Raw genomic sequence first — 12564 nt, forward strand, 5'->3', positions numbered from 1 at the left:
GACGCCCTCCGACTCAGACCTTGAGCTGCTCAAACTTCTGGATCGCGCGCTCGAGCTCCGAGATCTCGGCGTTCCACTCGTCGACCTTGGCGGCCTCGCGCGCCTGGACGTCGGCGGGGCGCTTCTCGGCATAGTTGGGCGCCGCGCGCTGCTGCTCGAGCTTCTGCAGCGCCTGCTGCGCGAACAGGAGGCGCTTCTGCGACTTTGCAATCTCGGCCGACGCGTCGATGACACCCTGTGCAGTTGCAGCCGAATCGCATCAGCTCCTGACATTCAAGAACGAGGAGAGCCGAAGAAGCAGGCTCGAACGCACCTTGAGCAGCAAGAAGGCGCTCAGCTCCTGGCTGACGAGCTCGCCGACGCAGCCCTCGGGCAGCTCGTCCTCGCGCTCGATGATGTTGAACGCAGCGCAGCCCTTGATCAAGACCGAGAGCGCGTCGGACGAGGCGCGGAGCGTCGAGGCCAGCTCGGGCGTGCGCGCGAGGAAGTAGACTGTGGAGTTTCGCGCATCTCGATCAGCACGGGCTCTGCGATGCAAGCGCGTGGCGGAACGGAGATTGCGCCCAACGCACCCTGCAGCTTCGAGTTGAGGCCGTAGCTCGTCGCGATACTGCGCGTCGCGCGGACGGCGCCGAACGCGAGGTCGAACTCGCGCTCTGCATCGGGGAAGTGGCGGCTGTCGGTGCGCTCGGGGAAGCGCGCAAGCATGATGGACGGCGTGCGGTCCGAGGGACGGCGCGGGAGGCGCTGCCACAGCTCCTCGGTGACGAACGGCATGAAGGGGTGGAGGAGGCGGAGACCGTTGTCGAGGACAGTGTAGAGCGTGTTCTGGGCCGAGCGGCGTGCGGCGGCATTCGAGGCGGCCGGGTCGGTGACGAGCTTGATCGCCTCCTGCACAGCGGTCAAGCCGTAGCCAGCGTCAGCATGGATAAATCCGTGGAGGCGATTGCACGTACGATGTAGACATCGCAGATCTCGTAGAGCCAGAACGAGTAGGCGTCCGAGGTGGCCGCCATGAAGTTACGGTCCTGCAGGCCCTGGTTGACCTTCTCGGCCGCGAGGTTGAGCTTGTGCAGGATCCACTTCTCGACGAGCGACTCGTCGCCAGTGGGCTGGTGGCGAGTATTCGGCGTAAGCGTGCTGCACGGTCTACAGCAGGACAAGTCGTGCGCACCTTCTCCGACTGAGGCGGGACAAAGTCGCCCTCGAGCTTGAGCATGGCGAACTTGGTCGCATTCCAGAGCTTGTTGCAGAACTGTGGCGGGACAAGGATGTCAGTCAGAGAATGTGCGAAGAGAGCCGCAGCCGCAAGCAACGCACCTTGCGGTAGCCCTCGACACGCAGAATCTCGAGGTTGATGTCGCGGCCGGTCGACGAGTAGTTGGCGAGCGCAAAGCGGAGGGCGTCGGTGCCGCACTGCGGGATGCCGTTCGGGAAGTCCTTCTTCTGGCCCTTCTCGGCGAGCTCGACTTCCTTGGCCGCGAGGTTGCCCGTGCGCAGCTGGGCGTGGAGCGCCTCGAGCGACGCGCCCTCGATGACATCGATCGGGTCGATGACGTTGCCGAGCGACTTGGACATCTTGCGGCCGTGCGCGTCGCGGATCATGGCGTGGCAGAAGACCTCGGAGAAGGGCATCTGACCCGTGAGGTAGATGCCGAGGAGAACCATGCGGGCGACCCAGAAGAACAGGATGTCCCAGCCCGTCTCGAGCAACGTCGACGGGTAGAAAGTGTCGAGGTCGGGCGTCTTGTCCGGCCAGCCCTGGATCGAGAACGGCCACAACCCGGATGAGAACCAAGTGTCGAGCACATCGTCGTCCTGCTCGAGCGTGAACTTCTTGCCCGGGAACTTGGCCGCCGCGCGCGACTCAGCCTCGGCAGCGTCGCGACCCGTGACCCAGAAGTCGTTCGACATGCGCTGTGCGGTTCAAGACTCGCCAGTCAGCCCCCCGGCCTCTCCTGCTGACAAGGCAACAGGAAGAAGGACGCACGTCTGCCTCCTCGCCCTCAATCTTGACAAAGTAGGCCGGCGCGCGGTGGCCCCACCAGAGCTGGCGCGAGATGCACCAGTCCTGGATGCCCTCGAGCCAGCGGTACCACTCGTTCTCGGACGTCGTCGGGCGAATCTTGAGCTCGCCCGCCTTGGTGCGCTGCGGTAGCACAGACGTCTCCCAGTCAGTTCGATCGTGCGAGAGAAGCGCCAGGGGGCGAGCAAGACATGCGCAACCTGCGAGCACGCACCTCGATGGCCTTCTCGGCGAGCGTCTTGCAGCTGACCCACCACTGGGGCTTCATGACCGACTCGATAAAGTCTCCGCTCTTGGCGCACACGGGGATGCTCATCGGGTTCTCGGCGTCGCCGACGTACAGGCCCTTGTTCTTCATCTCGTCGATGACCTTGCGCCTCGCGTGGAAGCGCTTGAGGCCCTCAAAGTCGGGGCCGGCGTTGGCGTTGAGCGTGCCGTCGTCGTTGAGGATGTTGATGAACTCGAGCTTGTTGCGCATGCCGACCTCGTAGTCGTTCGGGTCGTGCGCCGGCGTCATCTTGACGGCACCGGTACCGAACGACATGTCGACCGCGATCGCGTCGGTAATGATGGGCAGGCGGCGGTCGAGGAAGGGGTGCAATGCGAACTTGCCGTGGAGGTGCTGCAGAGGTGAGGGTGGGTCAGGATCGGGCTCTCAGGCGAGGGCGGATTCTCGCAGCGCACCTTGTACCGCTCGTCATCCGGGTGGACAGCGATGGCCGTGTCACCGAGGATGGTCTCGGGACGGGTAGTCGCAATGACGATCTTCTCGTCCGAGCCTTCGACCTGGTAGGCGAACGACGTGATGACACCAAACTCGAACTTCTCCTTCGGGTCGTATCCCGGAACCGAGAGCTGCGTGCGGCCCGTGAGGACCTTCTGGTCGACCTGCGAGACGAGATCATGGCGCGTCAGGGTCGGTAGTTTGAGACATGCCGATATCGCGGACAAGCGATCCCGGCAAGCGCTGCCGGGCTTCTCCCACGCACCTCGAGGTTACTGAGCGTCGTGTTCATAGCGACACACCAGTTGACCAAGCGGTTGGCGCGGTAAATGATGCCGTCGTCGTGGAGGCGGACGAACGTCTCGGCGACGGCCTTGGAGAGCTGCGGGTTCATCGTGAAGGCGACCCGGTCCCAGTCGCACGAGACACCGAGACGCTGAATCTGGTTCGTGATACGCGTCTGGTACCTGCAGAATCACGGAGAGTGAACAGCATGCGTCAGCGAGAGCGGCAGGCTGGACGGGACGATAGCAACGGCAGGCTGGACGGGACGATAGCAACGACGTACTCCTCCTTCCATGCCATGCACCGCTCGAGGAACTTCTCGCGGCCAAGGTCGTGCCGAGACAAGCCCTCAAGCTTCGCAAGGCGCTTCTCGACGACCGACTGCGTCGAAATACCGGCGTGGTCGTAGCCGGGAACAAAGAGGGTGGTGTACCCGCGCATGCGGTGCCTGGAAAGCATGTGAGTCAGTAGCAGAACGAAGGTAACAGGAGATGAATAACGCACCAGCGGATGAGCGTGTCCTGCAGGCCAAATGCGAGCGCGTGTCCGATGTGCAGGCTGCCGGTGACATTGGGCGGCGGCGCGGGGATGACAAACGTCTTCTCCGGGTCGACCTTGCTCCAGTCGACGTCCTCGGCGCCGCGCGGAAGGAACTTGGGCTCGGCGTCAAAGTGCGAGTACTCCGAGGGCGAGTCGGACGGGAGCGCCGGGACGAAGTAGTTCGACTGGGTCCACCAGGAGTACCACGCCTTCTCAACGTGGTCCGGGTTGTAGCCCGCCGCCATCGGGTTCGACAGGTCTGTGTTCGGGGCAAGCAAGTCAGCCCAAAAGATTCAGAACAGCCGCTTCGGATCACCATGAGAGCCGCCGAATGTCGCCTCCTCTGGCGCAGCGCGGCTGTCCGGTCGCATATCGATCACGACGTGTGCACGAGACTGTACGCACCCTTCTTGTGGCCCTCGGGGACGTCCTTGTACGCGGGCTCGTCTGCGACGGCCTCGTCCTTCTTGGCCTTTTCCTTCTTCTCCTTCTTTGCCTCGTTGACCTTGGGAGGCGGCTTCGCGGCGTTGGCAGCCTGCTTGAGGGCCTTCTTGGCGGCGAGCGCCTTCTCCTTCTCGAGGCGCTTGAGGGCCGACTTTGTGAGCGGCTGGCCGTTCTCGTCGAGGGGGACGTCTGCGGGTGCGGGGGCAGCGGCCGCGTCCTGCTGGACGGCGGGGATGGGCGGTGCGAGGGGCTTGTCGGCCATGCTGGCGTGCGAGCGAAGCGAGATGAAGGTGAAGAGCGGCGAAGGAGAGAGGGTTACGCGGCGCGGGCAGGCGCAGGCGAGCAGGCGGGTCGTCGAGTGGGCAGAGAGGGCTCTCGTGAGCATGCACGGGCCTGCAGAAGGCACTCTGAGCGGCGACGAGGAGCGAGTCAAGGCCGGGAACAAGCCAGGCACTACAAACTGCAAACGAATACAACAGAGCTTTTCGATTCAGACTACAAACGGACTACGTTTGCCCCGTCTACCCCGCGGACTCGCTCCAAGACGCACTGCCCACCTCTGCAGCAGGCCGGGAAGATGCCGCACGCAGTCAAGCGCTCGTCGTCGTCTCCTCCTCCCGCGCGTCCGCCCTCTGCACCGCCGCGCCGTCGCCCGCTCGACCTCGACGCAGACGAGCTCGACTGCCTCCACGCTCGACGACGTGCGCCAGCGAGGCCGCCCCACCCGCACTCGGGCAAGCGACCGCTCGACGCGCGCGCAGACACGCACCCCGGCTCGCGCCGTTCCGGTCCCGCCGCATTCGCCTCGTCGCGCCGCCCCACTTCGCGACCCTCGCCTGTTCGCACAACCGCACCGGGACGCGCGCCAGGTGGATTGCAGACGCCCTCGGCGTCACCGCAGCACGTGCGCGCGACTTTACTGCGAGATGCGCCCGGTGGGAGGAGTGCGGACAAGGCGAGGGTTCGGCGTGATGAGCGCGACGACGACGCGTACAGGCCTAGCGGGCAGCGAAGGAGCTCGTCTGGGCAACGGGCACACAGCCGGAGCGCGGCCGATGAAGACGACGAGTACGTTGACGGAGCAGAAGACGAGGACGAGGTGACCCTCGAGGAGGAGGAGGAGGAGGAAGAACAGGCGGAGCGCGTTGCCGCCTCGCCAAAGAGGCGCCGGACCTCTCTTACATTCAAAGACAGTGCAACAGGCGGGATCTCGGCGAGGCAGGAGCGCGCCCGCCAGCGCGCCGAGGCGGCGCAGGACCGCACGCGGCGCGAAACGAGCAGCCCCGTCAAGCAGGGCGGCGCGGCACGCAGGCGGCGCACTGCTGTCGTCCTCGACGACGAAGAGGACGAGGATGACGATGAGCAGATCGGCGGCATCATGAGGCAGGTCAAATCGGAGCCAGACGCCGGCGAGCAGCTGCGCTCCTCGCCCGCTTCGGCGCGCAAGTCGCGCTCGCGGCCCGCTCCTCGCCCGCTCCCGACGCGGAATGAGTCGCAAGCTCACACGACGAGCACCACCTCGCTGCCCTCGCCCGCTCGCGCGCCTCCCTCGCCGACCCTTCGAGTGCGATCCTCGTCCTCCTCGTCCCCGTCCGGCGCCCCCTCCGTCTCGTCCTTCCTCCTCTCGCTCCCTCTGCCCTCACTCTCGCGCCTCCTTCCGCTCTTCCACGGCCTCGGCCTCTCGACGCCCGCCGACCTGCTCCAGCTCGCGAACCAGGCGTCCGAGCCGGCGCAGCGCGCGCGCGACAAAGTCCTCGAGCGCGTCGATCGCATGGACCGCGCGCTCGGGGTGCAGAAGGGCGAGGGCGGCGAGTGGGGGCTCACGGCGTGGGAGCGGATCGTGCTCGAGGAGCATCTCGAGGAGGCGTGGAGGAAGTGGGGAGGTGGAGGAGGAGGGACGGCGGGCGCGGCATGACTGCGAGGCGGCTTTCTGCTTATCTCGCTTCTGTGCAGTAGAGTGAACAATGTTGTTGTTCGGCTTCTCTTCCTCTCGCCCCGTAGTCTTGTCCGCGACAGGCTTACATCAGTGTCCGTACCCGCTCGCGCGCTCCTTCCAAGGGTTGCCCTCGTCCGCCGCCCGACCAAGGTCGCCCCACGCCTCTGTGTCCTCTCCTCGGCTCGACGACCTCGTACCGCTGCGGTCCCGCCGGTCCGGCTCCTCCTCGTCGTCGTCCTCGCCGACGTCGAACACTGCGACCGTCTCCTGCGGCTGGGTCGGGCGTGGCTCGCGCGCCGCCGTTCCAGAGTGGGACTTCCTGCCGCTTCTCCGCCCGCGCCTCGGTCTCGCCTCGTCTCCCGCCTGGTCCTCCTCAAGCGCGATCGCGCGTCCCTTGCCCTTCAGGCGGCGATACCGCTCCCTGCGCTTGCCCCGGCGCCAGTGCAGGATGGCCCAAACGGCCGCGGCGAGGAGCACGAGGAGGACGACAAGCGCGGCAGTGCGCCGCGGGCCGTAGTACCGCTCGTGCTCGACGTCGTACCCCTCGTCCGTCAGCTCCTTGTCCTCGCCGGCCTCGTCGCCGGTCGAAAGCACAGAGTCGGACCCGCCCGCGGCGAGCTCGGCCGCACCGGCGAGCGTCGAGCCGTTCGGGTGCGTCGCGCCGAGGACGGTCGCGGCTTCGTCGCCAATGCGAGAAGGGATGCGTGCGGCAGAGCCAGCCGAATGAAGCGTGTCGACTTGCATGAAGCGGACTGTGGCAAGAAACTGCTGTCAGTCCTGGATAGCAGAAAGCGTGTGGGCGCGATACTGACGGAGCATGTCGTGTGCCGCGACGGGCTTGTCCATCGGGACCTGCGCAAGGCAGCGTGAGGTTTCGTTACATAGAAGATGCGATAGCGGGAACGTACCATGTGCGACGAGTTACGGAACTCGACATAGGTCAGGTTGCGCGCTGTCGTCCAGCGACCAGCGTGTTCACCGTCGACATTCCATTCCAGCGGCTCAGCGTCTCCCTGCAAGCCGCATCTTTCAGCTGCACTGCGGTCGTCAAAGTCAAATGAGCACGCACAAATCCCTTCGCGCCGTTCCACTCAAGGTTGTCGATCGCCGCCTCGATCCCCATACCCGCGCAAATCAGGTCCTTGTCGCCGGCGTACAGCAGAATCGGGATCTTCTCGAGCAACGAAGGGAAGAGCGAGATGGACGGCGCCGATTCGGGCGTCCAAAACTTGGCGCCGACCGAGGGTGCGCAGTGCGTCCACGGTTGTGTCCGCGCGGGATTGTCGGCGTGCAGCGCCGCGATGACATCTTTTCGCTGCGGGACGGATCGGTCAGACGAGCAGGGCATCGAAGGCGGGCTTGTACGAACCCGCAGGTACTTGGTGACCTGTTCGAGGTCTCGTGGCCACTCGGCGCCGCAGGTCGTCCATTCTCGAGTATCGTAAGAGTTGAGGCACTTGCCACTATGTTCAATCCGTCAGCAAGCGCCGCATACTGGAGCTGAAGCGCCACACGCACTCCTTCATCGTCGCCTGCGTCATGACCCCAAGCATCGCCTCGCACTCGCTGACGAGAACCATTCCCTTTCGCCCGTTATCCTTCTTGTCCATCTCGTCGAGCTTCTTCTGACACCTGTTGAGCGCAGCGGCGACGTTCTGGTGCCCCTGCGAGCCCTTGGTGACGAGCTTTTCCCGCTCGAGGTAGGCGAGGTAGGCCGGATACTGCTCAAAGGGCGAGATCCACCCGTTTCCGATGAGCAGGCCGCGAAGCCGTGTCGGGATAAGCGTCGTCTTTTCGATGGCGTCGGCAATGTAGGGAATGTACTGGCCGGCGTAAGATTCGCCTGCAATGTAGGTCTGCGCGGGCGATTTTAGACCGTCAGGTTTTCCCTGTTGAGAGAGCCTCACAGCACGCCGCGCGTCGAGGGCTTGATGACGCACGTCCATGGCAGCGAACTCCGGGAAGATCCTGTAGAAGTTGACGAGAAACTGGACAACTTGATCCGCCGCATCGGCAAGTTCTCGGACGTCGTCGTTCTTCGTGACCTGCAGGCGTCGGTTCTGGTCAGAGCCGAGGTCGCTCTGTCAAGTGCGGCAGAAACGCACGTAGGAGTACCCCGTCCCCGCTGGCTGGTCCACTGCGGGCGAATGCGAGCATGAGCCTGGTTGTCTTTAGCGTAGCGAGAGCTGCGGCAGGTGACGCAGCCCGGCGTGCCCAGGCAAGGAAATGTGCACGCACGAAAGAGCACGTTGGCGTACTCGTTCCAGGCGGTCGACTCTACGACGCGGAGAGTCTGGTCCTTGTTGACCTTGACGGGGCCCAGCTCGATGAGAGCGCCGTCGAAGCTAGAGCAGCCTGGCCCGCCATTGAGCCAAATGACGAGTCGCTCGCGCTTCGGTATGTGCTTGTTGCGCGCGAGGAGGAAGTACAGGTGAGCGTCGGACGACGAGTGGGGGGCCGTCGAGGGCAAGTGGCCCGCGAAGAGCGACAGACGCGCGTCCGAGGCTGTGTATAGAGCAGTCAGCTACGGCCCCACGCAGTCGCGACCCCGCCTCGACGCACGCAAGCCTGGCAGACTCGAGACCCAGAGATCGCTGGCGGTGGGGAGAGGAGCCGCTCGCTGCCGCTTTGTAGGGCGGCGGTCGCTTCGAGGGTCTGCAGAGCTTCCTCTTACCGCCTCTGGCAACGCCGGCGAGATGCGGACCATGGCGAGCAGCGATACGTAGTGAAGGAACGCTCTGCGCCGGAGTGGTTGCGAAGAGGGGCAAGACAAATTCAAATGTGACTGCTAGGTTGCAGCAGGGCAAAGTAACACAACAACAGCAACCCCAAGAACAACGGCGGCGATTTTCAGCGCCGTGGCGACCGCCAAACATCCCCCTCCTCCAACAACCGGATCTCCCGCCGCCTTCCTGCCCACTCGAAGCTCCCGCCGAGCTTGTCGTCAAGCTCCAGGCTGCTTGAGAGGTGTTCAAGGACGAGTGAGGAGCGGAGCAGCGAGTATGGGCCGTAGCGGTCGACCTTGCGACGCAACGGAGGCGAAGGATGGAAAAGGTAGCCCGTGTGTGGGTCGACCCGCAACGCGTCGGGCTCGAAAGGTCGAGCAAGAGTTCCAGCGTAACGCAGCTCTGCGGGAGATGCATGCTCAGTTCTGGAGCGGAGCAGATTTCACGAAAGAGACGTACCTTCGCCTTCAAGGGAGGTATAAACGAGCCCAGAGCCGTCTGAATCAGGCCGGAGATAGTTCATCTCGCCCATGCACTCACTCACGAACTCGTATCCGTCCTTCCTCAGCTGCTGCGCCTCCCCATCTCCCACTGCATCGTTTCGACGCAACCGCGCGACAAATACGTCGAGAAAGCGCGCGTCGCGGAAGGCCGTTGCGACGTTGCGATGCTTCGCGGACGAGAGAAAGAGCTGTCCATGCACGTCCAGATCGTACAGGTAGGTGCGCGGAGCAGAGCTCGAGCTGTACCTCGATGCGGTTGTGCGAGGACGGTGCCGCGGAGACGGGAGCGAGCGGTGGAGGCAGAGCGGCGGAGGCACTGCGAGTCTGACACGCGCAACAGCGCGACCAGCACGCTCCGAAGCGGTCATGTGCGGAAGATGCGACAGTGGGCCGATCTCGAGAAGCGGAACGAATTGGGGACCAGGCTCTCGCTCGTGCCGCCTGACGCCTGTACTGCAGGGCGGAACTATTCTTGTAAGCGAGCGAGGGCAATTTGCACGTGCCGGGCAGCGGTTCCGGGCTCTGGTCCTTGCCGCTGATTTTAGGCCGAACCCGCCGTCATCGCGAAAGGTCCTCGCGGCTCTGTCTCCCCTGCTTGCGCCTGCCCAGCTTTGCCCAGCTCGTACTGCGCTACACTACCGCCCGATGTGCGTCGAGGAACCGGAGCTGCCCGCGGTGCCGAGCTACCCGACCGAGTCGCCCTGGGAGGACCGGATCGACGCTGTCCGCGAACGCTTCCTTCACGAGCTCGAGCATCCCGAGGACGGATGGGTCGACATGGGTGAGCGGGAGGGCGTCAAGCTGTGGAAGAAGTGGCACGACGGAGACGAAAACCCGGTGCCGTGGGTTCGAGGCGAGACCCTCGTTGAGGATGCTGCTCCCGATGCCGTGCGTCCTCTTTCTCTTGGTCCCGCTCTGGCCTCCTATGCGCTGACTATGTCGTTGCGCTACAGTTCCTTGCGGGCGTCGTGCAGATCCCTGGGATGCGCAAGCTGTGGGACCCGCGCACCGAGTCGGGCTTCATGCTGCAGCGATTCTCGCGCAACGAGGTCCTTTTCTACGCCATCACCAAAGGGAAACGCTTCCTGGCCAAGCCTCGCGACATCGTCGGCGTGCAGAAGGACTACGTCGAGGAGGACGGATCGCACTTGATCCTCCAAACGAGCGTCGAGACGGACTCTGTGCCGGAGCAGGCGGGGCTCAAGCGAGCGACGCTGAATCTGAGCGGGTGGCACTTCCGGTGCGTCATCACTCGAAGGATCCACCACTCTCGGACTGAGAGCTGACCTGTCTTGTCCTGCAGACCCGAAGGGAAGGACCTGCGCGTAACGCGAGTTCAGCTGTAGCTGCGCCCTCTGCCTACAAGGCCGTGTGCTCACTCGACAACGCACACAGCTACATCTTCCAGATCCAGCTCGGCGGCATGATCCCCTCTGCAATCGTCTCGATGGCGACGACTGAGACGCCGCTCTGCACGGGGCGAGCGCGCGATGTATACTACGAGCACGGGCATGCACCGTTCGTGCGACACGACACTTCGTACGAGCCGACGACCATCTTCCAGCTCGAAACGATTGACCCGTCGACGCGCGAATATCGCTGCTCCGTTACGACGGGGTCGGCCGTCGGCGAGTCGTTCGACATCGCATACGACCTGAAGCGAATGTACGCGCAGGAAGGGGCCGTGAAGGTGGCCGTCGAGGGCGACGGTCTAGAGACGCACGATGACGGGAAGGGCACGGTGCGCGTCAAGACGACCTCGAGCGGCAAGACGGCCTCGGTTGTCATCTTGCCCCGTCACTAGACGGACCGGTTTCAACACTGTTTTTCCTTGGCTTGTAGAGCTACTTCCTCTGTCTCCGCGTTCTCATGCTGGCCACGATCTCCCGTGTTGTGTAGATAGACTCATCCCCCGTTCCGGCCTGTATCTAGCATCCCGCCCGCATCACTGCACTATCGTCGTTCTACCACATGCACACTGCGAAGTCCTACGATCGATTGAGCGGGAAAATGCACGAAAAGGCGAGACACCTTCGGCAGGCCAACTTCGCGAGCCGGAGGTTCGAAGCGCCCCACATTGCCTTCATCCTCCGTCGAGCCGCCTTGGTCAAGCTACGCCTTCCTACTCTCTTCCCGAGCGCTACAGCAGCCTGTCACGGCCATGGCACCCCGCCCACCGCCGACTGGACCTCACCTGGTCGTCACCTTTCCGCACCCAAAAGTGCTGCAACTCCGCCTCAACCGTCCAGAAGCGCTCAATGCTATGACTGACGAGCTCGAGGGTGACTTGCGCAAGGTCCGTCCTCGGTCCCTTGCAGCAGAGGGTCGAAGCGTCTCACTTGCTCTCCCGCTTCCGCTCATGCTCCTACCTCTCGCAGGTCCTCGACTGGTTTGAAGACGAGACCTCCCTCTGGTGCCTCATCGTTACCGGTACCGGTCGCGCCTTCTGCGCCGGGCAAGACCTCAAGAACTGGCAAAAGACTGCCGGGACGTCGGCGGCGCCGACTCAGAAGCTGGCGGTCAACCCGCACGGCTTTGGCTCGCTTTCGCGCAGGACGTCGAAGAAGCCGTTCATCCTTGCGCTGAACGGGTTTGCGTTTGGCGGAGGTGCCGAGATCACGGCGAATGCTGGTGCGTAGAGAGTGTGCGAAGGCTGTTGCGTCGAGACGATGCGCTGACGACGTCGGCCTCATGACAGACATTGTCGTCGCATGCACCGGCTGCAAAGTCGGGTTCCCTGAGGTCCTGCGCGGTCGGTCATCTCAATTTGCACGTCGTCCACAGAGGTCAGGAGACAACTGACCCTGCTTGGTCTGTCAGGCGTTGTTGCCCTCGTCGGCGGCATTCCCAACGCGTTCCTCCGCTCGCCCGCCCTGGTTCCCTACCTCCTCACCGGCAACCCGATCCCATCGCACATACTCGAGACGCACGTCTTCACCGAGGTCGTCCCGCAAGAGCAGGTCCTCGACGCTGCGCTCAAGTGGGCGACGCAGATTGTCGAGGCCTCGCCCGAAGCGGTGTGGGTCACGAAGGAGCAGATCAACTTGACCAAGGCGGGCAGCGGCGTCAACGGGACTGTCGCGGCGAGCCTCGAGACGGAGCAAAGCAAGGCACTCTGGGGCGGCGAGAACATCAAAGAGGGGCTCAAGTCGTTCGTCGAGGTGCGTTGGGTTACACAGTTGCTAGAGTCAGCTTTGTGGTTATTGACCCTCTTTACCCACCGTTGTGCACAGAAACGCAAGCCGGTCTGGCGCGACCCGCCGCCAGTACCGAGGAGCAAGCTGTAGAGCACGGCCGTGGCTCTGCAGGGAAGAGTGCAAACGTACAATGACGAAAGTCTATTCTCGAAGCGCACGAACGGCTGCCGTTCTCGAGCACAA

The 12564-nt window shown here is 64.0% G+C and overlaps 6 protein-coding genes across 6 annotated transcripts; 3 read left to right on the forward strand and 3 right to left on the reverse strand.

Moving 5' to 3' along the window:
* Positions 1 to 13: 13 nt before the first annotated feature.
* Positions 14 to 4281, reverse strand: VAS1 (valine--tRNA ligase; the record flags this gene model as incomplete). The annotated part of the gene is made up of 13 exons (XM_076645840.1): positions 14 to 235; positions 314 to 492; positions 573 to 891; positions 957 to 1112; positions 1175 to 1255; positions 1321 to 1917; positions 1991 to 2149; positions 2241 to 2648; positions 2711 to 2914; positions 3016 to 3217; positions 3319 to 3483; positions 3540 to 3834; positions 3981 to 4281. The coding sequence occupies 13 exons, from the start codon at positions 4279 to 4281 to the stop codon at positions 14 to 16; spliced, it is 3288 nt and encodes a 1095-aa protein (XP_076508710.1).
* Positions 4282 to 4596: 315 nt separating this feature from the next.
* JCM10292_004506 (uncharacterized protein) lies at positions 4597 to 5934 on the forward strand (the record flags this gene model as incomplete). Its single annotated transcript, XM_076645841.1, has 1 exon — positions 4597 to 5934. One exon carries the CDS (start codon positions 4597 to 4599, stop codon positions 5932 to 5934), a length of 1338 nt encoding a protein of 445 aa, XP_076508711.1.
* A 108-nt stretch (positions 5935 to 6042) lies between these two features.
* Positions 6043 to 8662, reverse strand: JCM10292_004507 (uncharacterized protein; the record flags this gene model as incomplete). Its single annotated transcript, XM_076645842.1, has 10 exons — positions 6043 to 6707; positions 6768 to 6807; positions 6864 to 6968; positions 7025 to 7270; positions 7325 to 7418; positions 7474 to 7811; positions 7896 to 8000; positions 8061 to 8092; positions 8194 to 8460; positions 8518 to 8662. 10 exons carry the CDS (start codon positions 8660 to 8662, stop codon positions 6043 to 6045), a joined length of 2037 nt encoding a protein of 678 aa, XP_076508712.1.
* A 143-nt stretch (positions 8663 to 8805) lies between these two features.
* Positions 8806 to 9552, reverse strand: JCM10292_004508 (uncharacterized protein; the record flags this gene model as incomplete). Its single annotated transcript, XM_076645843.1, has 2 exons — positions 8806 to 9083; positions 9141 to 9552. The coding sequence occupies 2 exons, from the start codon at positions 9550 to 9552 to the stop codon at positions 8806 to 8808; spliced, it is 690 nt and encodes a 229-aa protein (XP_076508713.1).
* A 277-nt stretch (positions 9553 to 9829) lies between these two features.
* JCM10292_004509 (START domain-containing protein) lies at positions 9830 to 10988 on the forward strand (the record flags this gene model as incomplete). The annotated part of the gene is made up of 4 exons (XM_076645844.1): positions 9830 to 10072; positions 10138 to 10424; positions 10488 to 10514; positions 10580 to 10988. 4 exons carry the CDS (start codon positions 9830 to 9832, stop codon positions 10986 to 10988), a joined length of 966 nt encoding a protein of 321 aa, XP_076508714.1.
* A 357-nt stretch (positions 10989 to 11345) lies between these two features.
* Positions 11346 to 12471, forward strand: JCM10292_004510 (enoyl-CoA hydratase/isomerase family protein; the record flags this gene model as incomplete). Its single annotated transcript, XM_076645845.1, has 5 exons — positions 11346 to 11480; positions 11563 to 11815; positions 11883 to 11936; positions 12005 to 12345; positions 12418 to 12471. 5 exons carry the CDS (start codon positions 11346 to 11348, stop codon positions 12469 to 12471), a joined length of 837 nt encoding a protein of 278 aa, XP_076508715.1.
* Positions 12472 to 12564: the final 93 nt, after the last annotated feature.

Source organism: Rhodotorula paludigena (assembly GCF_050403205.1).
Source record: "Rhodotorula paludigena JCM10292 DNA, Rt_paludigena_JCM10292v1_ctg2, whole genome shotgun sequence".
Lineage (NCBI taxonomy): Eukaryota > Fungi > Basidiomycota > Microbotryomycetes > Sporidiobolales > Sporidiobolaceae > Rhodotorula > Rhodotorula paludigena.